The 9,109-nt window shown below is 39.2% G+C and overlaps 1 protein-coding gene and 2 non-coding genes across 3 annotated transcripts; all 3 read right to left on the bottom strand.

Annotated features, from left to right (window-relative positions):
• Positions 1-1,191: 1,191 nt before the first annotated feature.
• On the bottom strand, positions 1,192-1,263 carry trnad-guc (transfer RNA aspartic acid (anticodon GUC)). Its single transcript has one exon. It is a non-coding gene; the product is annotated as a tRNA-Asp (tRNA).
• A 443-nt stretch (positions 1,264-1,706) lies between these two features.
• trnad-guc (transfer RNA aspartic acid (anticodon GUC)) lies at positions 1,707-1,778 on the bottom strand. Its single transcript has one exon. It is a non-coding gene; the product is annotated as a tRNA-Asp (tRNA).
• Positions 1,779-1,904: 126 nt separating this feature from the next.
• On the bottom strand, positions 1,905-7,764 carry gal3st1b (galactose-3-O-sulfotransferase 1b). Its single transcript, XM_088356153.1, has 3 exons — positions 7,722-7,764; positions 5,805-5,941; positions 1,905-4,083 (listed from the first exon to the last, which is right to left on the bottom strand). The coding sequence occupies exons 2-3, from the start codon at positions 5,915-5,917 to the stop codon at positions 2,922-2,924; spliced, it is 1,275 nt and encodes a 424-aa protein (XP_088212279.1). The 5' UTR covers positions 5,918-5,941; positions 7,722-7,764; the 3' UTR covers positions 1,905-2,921.
• Positions 7,765-9,109: the final 1,345 nt, after the last annotated feature.

The following is a 9,109-nucleotide window of genomic DNA, read 5'->3' as shown; positions in this document are numbered from 1 at the left end:
AATCAGTGATACGATAAGACCTTTGATTTGATAATGATGGCCAGCTAAGTTGATTTTCCAAATCATAGTGCTAACTACAGATGGACTATAAATTTGCTGGCATCCCTCACCAATCTGTTATTTGAATAACAGGCTGATACCATGCCAGATTGCTCCAAAGACTTTTGCAAAGTCACCAGGTGACAGTGGAACTTCTTTTTATGCTTTTTTATTTTTATTTTATGCTATTTTTTTCATTGAAAAGTGCATTATTCCAAATACCGTTTGACTTATCGTACGGAACAAGTACAACAGAAATGCAATAAATCTTGTTCTATGTACAGCATTTTTTATCCACAAAAATAAACTAAATTATGCAAAGCAGTTTTTTGTTTTTTTGTTTGTTGTATTTCAATTCTTTTAATTTAATAAAAATTCCAAAACTATAAATGATATATTATATACTCAAGAATCTCCCCCTTGTATTGAATTGAACTTGTCGTAATTATTATTTTTCTTTTTAATTGATAATTTATTTATTCATTTACTTTATTTTCCTCTCTGTATTTATACTGTAGTATACGGCACTTCGAAGTGTGAATTTTTTAGGGAGGGTTAAACATAAGAAATTAAACAACTTTGCTTCTTTTACCCAAGTTTTAGTAATGGTCAAATTGAGTTGAACATTTTTAATGTACTCATATCTTGTTAAAAGCAATTTCCTATTGCAAGGTGTTCAAATTTGAAAAGACGATTTTTTAGGATATTTTCTACTGAGAAAAAAAAATATTTAACAACAAAAAGGTCTTAATAACGATACAGCAATAACTGAGAATAAAATCAGCCCTTAAAAATATCAAGAAAGAAAAAAATACCAACAAAAAAGTCTTGATACCTATCATTTATCCTGATAGTGGTTTATCCTTTTTCTCTTCAAAGTCTTTGTTACATGTTTTACCCTGGAGTGCCATGTCTAATCTCGTTGCATGCAAACATCCAGGCCGTTCACGCGCACTCCGGCACCCCATATGTGAAATCACGTGACACATCCCTAAATTTCAAAAGAAAATCATGCACCGTTCTTGAAACCGGAAATAAAGTGTAATATTCCGAAATAAAATCAAGAGGGCAACAGATAGTGCAGGCTGGTGTTTTTCGAGGGCCAATATTGACCTCAATAACAATTGAATCTACAAGATAACAAAAGGCATCCTCCCCGTCGGGGAATTGAACCCCGGTCTCCCGCGTGACAGGCGGGGATACTGACCACTATACTAACGAGGAGCTGACGGAAAGTGGAGTCTGCAAAATGGATCTAAACGTCAGCCACGGGATTATACACTACAGTACTGGAAAGGGACTAGATGGCGAGCTAAAAGAATAAAAAGCCATTGTAATACCAAGATCAAAAGCTAAAAAAAAACTAGATAGCTAACTAACATAGAGACAAAAAAGTTTGCTTGATAACTAGCAAAAAAGCTGAAATGTTAGCAAGATAGCATGAAAAAAAATGCAAAAAGCTAGCTAAATAGCTTGCTAAAGATTTTTAGCTCGCTAAAAGAAATGACGTGTTGTGAGTCATCATTTTATCCATATTTAGTTTCTTCTGTCTTTAATTAGCATATTTGGTATTGGAGTTATCCAAAAGTAATTGAAAGTAATCAAGTTAAAGTAACCCTACCCTGACATGCGGGAATAACTGATAAAATTATGGTAACAAAAAAGAACTCCCCGTCGGGGAATTGAACCCCGGTCTCCCGCGTGACAGGCGGGGATACTGACCACTATACTAACGAGGAGTATGACTACGAACGAGAATTTTTCTGTTAATATAAATAGTACAACAGATCCAATCCACTGTGATCAACCTTTTTAAGTTTTATAAAAATTATTGTGTTATTGGTTGTTGTTGTTGTTGTTGTTGTTGTTGTGAAGGAAACCAGCACAGAGGTCGAGATGCGGCTGAGACGTTCACCTTTAATTCATGATCAATTCATAAGAAACACAGCTTACATTTTTGACAAATAATAATCAACAATATCAAAACACGTCACGTTCTAAAATCAACGTACACACCAAAACGTGTGAACATATCTTGACACCCAAAAAATGATTAATATAAATTTCATACACTGCATTTTGAAATAACATTTTACATATTTACAAGAAATGAAGACATCCTCACCCTATCGATCCAGAAGAAACACTGACAGGAGAATGGCGCCACAGGAAGAAGGTATAAATGAAATGGATATACAGTACTTCTTTAAAGGGACAGTGTATAATATTAGGGCCTCCTAGTCTTCCAAAAAAACTCCTTCAGAAAAAACCCCCACTGATTTTAGGATAAGACATGAATTATCATACCATTGTTAATTTGTAAAAGTATTGATAGGTCGTGACATTTTTATTTCTTTTACAAAGCGGAATCTGTATCTAGTAGTCTCTATCATGTTTGTCTAGCATCTTGCTGCTACGCCCTGCTCACTTGTTTTTGTTCGCATCAGACAATACTGTGCTATCTCGTGGTCAAATATTACACAAGGTCTAAAATCTTGTAGTTTTGGTAATAGCTTATCTCGCTGACCAATGACGAAAAACTCTGTTTTGTCCCGCACCTAAGCACCAAATACACTTGCCAAAACTAAATGTAATATTAACTAATTAATGGATTATGTAACTGACTCCCCATTTCCCGTGGAATAAAAGGCCTGGGTGAGAACGTCACGTGTTTAAGTCCTGATCATGTTTTGGTTCTTGACATGATTGTTACAAGTTTTTTGTGTTTGTGAGGTAATTGTCAGTCAACAACTACAGTCAAAATGGCCGCCATCTGAGATTGTTGCTGATTCTATATTCTACAAAAATGTTATTCAACAGAATGCTTTGTTGAGGGCATGTAGATTATTGTTTTGTGATATTTGTTGATGTTGTTGTTTATTTTAAATGTTGGTGATAGAATAGATTGCATCATTCAACCACCCCCAAAGTCTCGTAAGCCAGAGACTGACCCCAAAGTCTGCCAAGTATTGTATTTCTGGCGTAAGCATCCTCTCACACATGTTCCTCAACTCGGGGAAGATGTCTTCCCTTAAATTATATCCCAGGATTGACTTCCCTCCCATGGGTTGCCAGGGCAGAAAGCGGCGATCTCGGATGCCCTGAGCCTCCACCGCCTCTCCGCCTTCCAAGCATGACATTCTCATCTCTGAGTTCCTTCTTCGTAGCTCAGCTACATCCAGCTTCATTTTGTCCCAACCGTACGTCTCCACCTTTTTCCAGAAGGTGACATTAAAGTGTTGGTACAGCCTCCAGTCTGCAGCATTCCACTCCAAAGCCTGGGTACTGGACTCCGGTGTTAAGCGAGAGATGGACGAGCTTGCACGAGCGTTGAGCTTGAAGTATAAAATATCTTCCAAGCTCCAGCACAGCATTTCCTTCAGTAAAATCAGCGACTCGTCAAAATATTCTGCGATGAGCACGAGGTGGAACTTAACGGACGAACTACGGATTACCTCAGTCACATCGGGATGGTTTGCATCCAAGTTGTTATCAGAGCCCAAGTCAAATAAAAGCAAATTCTTCAAATAAAAGGAATTGTATGCATGAGCTCTGTAGTAGGTCCAAGGACTCTGGAGGAACTCCCTGAATTTGTCTTTGCCACCAATGCTCCAGGTGAGAGGCACAGCTCTACGGTAGTAATGGAATGCTGACTCTAAAACCTGGGCAGGGTGGCGTAGGATAGTGAAATAAACTGCGTCCGGTGGCAACAGCGCTGCCACTTCCTTTGGGTGAAACCTCATGTGGTTGCACACTACATTGAAGCACTCCCCAGGTCGGTAGTTCTTCACCTGCCAGCGACTGAAGGGTGCCGGGTAGAAGAAGTCGTTACAGCCGTCAGGGAAAGCAAACTTCAATTTGTGTTTTTCACCAAAACGGAAGAGGATGTTGAGGATTGTGCTGCTGGCAGTTTTGTGTGTCTTCATGAACATGATGTTCACCAAAGGAGAGCACGTGCCAGTCTGGATCCTTTGAGTCGACCTAGGAAGGTTCTTGTTGAGCGGTTTGGCAATGTTGAGAGTGCAGGTGTCTTTTTCGGAACCTCTAGCGGGAAAAACAGATCAATCAGAGGTTCTGATAAATTGCTATATTCATCTCCAGTTATGCTATTATTCGATTGACCTGATCAGAAAATCTATGCAGAAAATAAGGGTTAACCTATACAATATCGTACTATATAATTCCATCTCACGCCATACTATACCGTACCATACCATAATATACTATACCATACATCACTACAGCATACCATACCCTACCGTACCTTATGATTCTGTACCACACTATACAATATACCACACAGTTCGATACCTTACCATACAATACCACATCATACCATTCTTAGTACACTGTTCCATATCACAACACACAATATAACTCTATACCACACCATACCATACCATACCATACCTTACTATACAATACCACATCATACCATTCTTAGCGCACTGTTCCATATCACAACACACAATATAACTCCACACCATACAATACCAGACCTCCTCAAATCATACCACACCATACCACACCATATCTCACAATTCCACTCCAAAGCACACTGTTCTGTACCACACCGCACCATGGCATACCGTAGCACACCATACCCTACATCCCTGACTAAACCATACCATTCCATATCACACTGTTCTGTACCACACCACTTCACACCATACAATACAATACCAGACCACATCAAATTATACTATACCATACCATACCACACCGCACCACACCACACCACACCACACCACACCATACCATACCATACCATACCGTACAATACTATACGATACCACGCCAAACTACACCATACAACACCATACAACACCACACCACACCATACCATACCATACCACACCACACCATTCTATGACTAGGATTTTACTTAATGACCACACCGCACCATGGCATACCGTAGCACACCGTACCCTACATCCCTGACTAAACCATACCATTCCATATCACACGGTTCTGTACCACACCACTTCACACCATACAATGCCAGACTACATCAAATTATACCATACCATACCACACCACACCATACGATATCATACCATACCGTTCCATACCACACCATACCATACCATACCACACCATACCATATCATACCATACCATACCATACCACACCATACCATACCATACCATACCGTACCACACCATACCATACGATACCACACCACACCACACCATACGATACCATACCACACCATACCGTACCACACCATACCGTACCGTACCATACCATACGATACCACACCACACCATACGATACCATACGATACCATACCATGCTATACCACACCACACCACACCATACCATACCATACCATACCACACCATACCATACCATACCATACCATACCATACCGTACCACACCATACCATACGATACCACACCACACCACACCATACGATACCATACCACACCATACCGTACCACACCATACCGTACCGTACCATACCATACGATACCACACCACACCATACGATACCATACGATACCATACCATGCTATACCACACCACACCACACCATACCATAACATACCATACTATACCATACCATACCATACCATACCACACCATACCATACCATACCATACCATTCTATGACTAGGTTTTTACTTAATGAGCATTTTATTTTTGTATTCATTCTTTCTAGAAAAAGTGGGAAAGTTAAATGGCTGCTAAGCTCAAGAACAAATTTGACCCTTGATTGAAACAGGAATCCATTTAAACACGACACTGCTTTTTGTCTTACCTGTGGTCACCCTGGGTTGGCGACATCAAGCAATATAGAAGAACCATAACGTTGGTCAACAGAAACCAAACAATGAGACATCGCATCACAGCCGAGTGCTTGCTTGCTGCCATGCATAGACTTTCGAAGTCCTGAACCTGAAAGACATTAAAAAAAAACACTTTATATGCAATATTAATGGGACAGTCTGTAAAATTTAGTTCCCCCAAGTGGTGAAAAAAAATAATTCAGCAAAAAAAAAAATATTTGAATACCTGGCAAAAATACATGATCCCTCATTCCAATGTAAATTTCTATAAAAAAAATTAGGTCGAGAAATTTGTATTTCTCTTACACTGTGGAATCCCCACTTAAGTCGGCGCTGTATTTGGTCGGCATCCTGCTGCCACGCTGTACTGTGCATTACTGATCGTTGCCTGTACCAAACAACACAGTGCCACCTAGTGGTCAAATATTACCAGTGTTGGGAATTATGCCAAATAACGCCATTACGTAACATTATTTTTTCAGTGACAGGGTAATCTAACTTATTATTCTTTCCTCCATTACAATGCCGTTATCGTTACGCTACAAAAACTACAAACAATGTGATGCATGCCTGATGACGTCACACAATAGAGACGTCCTACCGTAATGTCACGAGTAAGAGCGCTATACAATTTACAATACTTAACATCTCATTTGGGAATCTAGTGTAGGATTATTTCCCAGTTGTCCCTGCGCCCAAACACTGAATGTTCCAAAACTGCTGCTCTCTCCTCACTGAGAAAAGTTTTGTCAGCTATCATAGATAGAGAGAGGGAAAGGATGGACACAGAGGGCGAGGGGAAGGTAGAGATTGGATGGTCACTTGGTATTGTTTTACCGTTGACTTTTGTTGTGAACAAAATGTTTTAAGTGCAGTTGGCTATTTCTACTTGATCAGTTGTCTCAGGTTGTAGGAGTTTGATCTATTTCTTCTAAACTTCTTCTAATCTTATATTGTTGAGCTGTTTACTTTTGTTCTGTAAAAAAACTTGAAGTACAGTAGCATATGTCTACTTGAACAGCTGTCTGACTGGAGATTGTGATTGTTCTATAGAGTGAACGTCATTTTATATTGTTTTACAATTGAATTTTGTTGTGAGCAAAAAACTTGAAATACAGTAGGTTATGTCTACTTGACCCGTGGTCTCAGGTTGTGAGAGTTAGATTTAAATCTTTAGATTATCTTTATATTGTTTACTGCTGGTTGCTATTTTAATATTTTGTTTACTGTTTATTTTTGTTTGAATTCAAGTGTAGGATGAACCTGTTGCTGGTGAGGTGGAATAAACACAGTATTGCAAAGTCCTATAACACAACAACCTGTTTGCTCTTTTCTATTCAATGCACTCAAATATTTAACGGAAATAGGTAATTTCCCTGGTAACCATTTTTTCTTACTATAGAGTAATTCAGTTACTAACTCAGTTACTTTTTGGAAGAAGTAGTGGGTAACTATAACTAATTACTGCCCAACACTGAATATTACACATCGGGGCTTCAAGGGAAGCGTTGCGCCAGCAGATTCAGGAGTAGAGAAAGGGAAGTACCGGTACCAATGTTTTCAATGAAACTCAACCCCCATGTTTACACTATAAACATATTTATAGTTAAGAATGGAAAAAGACACATTCCGTCTTACCACACTGCAATTACCTCAGTTAAAATCAAATAAAATATTTAAAACTGATTTAGAAGTTGACCTAACCTCAAACTCATTTTGTCACAAGTTCTCTCCCCTGGTGATAATTCTAGGCCCACCTCAAGTAAACATTATCTTCTAAAAATTAGATTTTAAAAACAAAAAAAGAAAAATACTGTTATTTGAAAACAATGGTTACCTTTTGTTATATAACCCGGGTAAAAAAAATAAATTGACTGTGCTATATTTACCTGAAGATGAGTCCTGAATCCTTCCAGTTGGTCATGAGACAACACTTCAAATAATCTTGCATTGTCCTGGTAATGTTCATTGATTGGATAGAGAGGACCACATGCTCCGCCCTCCCGTATTGTGTCAAGCATGGTGAGGTTTGAATCATTAACCAAAATATTGACACCAGGTAGCCCCCTAAAAACACCTGAGTAGCTCGGTGGTTCAGAAAATAGCATGGAGGAAACCCACGCAAGCACGGGGAGAACATACACACTCCGCACAGGAAGTCCAGTAGCTGGATTTGAACCCACACACGCGCTAACCACTGCGCCGCCGTGCTGCCCCACAGTCAAGTCAAGTAATTTTGTTTGTAAATCCCTTAATCACAGAAAGTCTCAAAGGGCTGCACAGACCACAGACTATTACAGACTATTATTACACTATCCCCTGATCTAAAACCCACAAAAGGGCAAGGAAAAATTCAAAACGTCAGCATGAAGAAACTGAAATTTATCTTCAAATAAATACCGTACATAGAACACAAAGGGCATTTTGTTTCCTCATAAATCCATTTTTATCTAACAATATTATAATGGTTTCCCACTTACTTCACAAAGCTGTGCCCAATCATCCTGGATCCTTTTAAGGGACATTTTTGTTCAACAATCTCGGTTGGGTTATTTTGAGTTCTGCTGTCATGCTCCTTGTGCCATTCATACCACAGCGCCAGGTTTGTTTATTTCTGGTTTCTTTGTTACTTTGCTACTTGCATTTTCCTGTTTCAAGTTTAGGTGTTTTTGTTTTAGTCTGGGAATTATGTTAGTTTTGTGCCCACTTTTTTTGGTACTTTGGTCCTGATTTTGTCAATACAGTCCTTGTTTTGAGCACCAATGCCTGCGGTTCCTGCCCCCTCCACATGGGTCCATCATTATTATCAAATCATAACAGTGGTGGACCCAAACACAGGAAACAGGAAAAGGCAATGTCCTCGAAGACAGATGGAATTTAATAACAAAATAATTGACAAAGTAACAACAAACGGTCATGAACAACAACAAAACTGTCAGAAACAAAAAACAAACCTCACAAATGAGGAGGAAAATGAAAATGTGGAAAATGAAAATGACCCAAACACGTGTGCAGATAGAAATGTCCTTTAAAAGCACATGTGTCAAACAGGCGACCCGCGGGCCAGATCAGGCCCGCTAAGGGATTGAATCCGGCCTGCGAGACAACACTCAGAGAGTTGCAAGAGAAAAACAAACTGCAGGTTGAAATATGTCAACTTGATGTTGCCAAAGCCAGGTGCCTCGAACAAAGACACTATACTTGTATTTATTTCTCTCCCTCTCTCTTTTCCACCCCCTCTGTCCCACTCTGTCTCTGTCTCTCTTTTTCTCTTCCT

The sequence above is a fragment of the Urocampus carinirostris genome, chromosome 16 (assembly GCF_059441175.1).
Source record: "Urocampus carinirostris isolate Australia breed hairy pipefish chromosome 16, RoL_Ucar_1.0, whole genome shotgun sequence".
NCBI classification, from domain to species: domain Eukaryota; kingdom Metazoa; phylum Chordata; class Actinopteri; order Syngnathiformes; family Syngnathidae; genus Urocampus; species Urocampus carinirostris.
This window is presented reverse-complemented; position numbering and strand designations above follow the sequence as displayed.

Coding starts and splice junctions, on each gene's coding strand:
- gal3st1b (XM_088356153.1), bottom strand. CDS start 5,917: ATGGCAGCAAGCAAGCACTCGGCTGTGATGCGATGTCTCATTGTTTGG. Junction 4,084..5,804: donor CCAACCCAGGGTGACCACAG/GTAAGACAAAAA, acceptor TTTTCCCGCTAG/AGGTTCCGAAAAAGACACCT.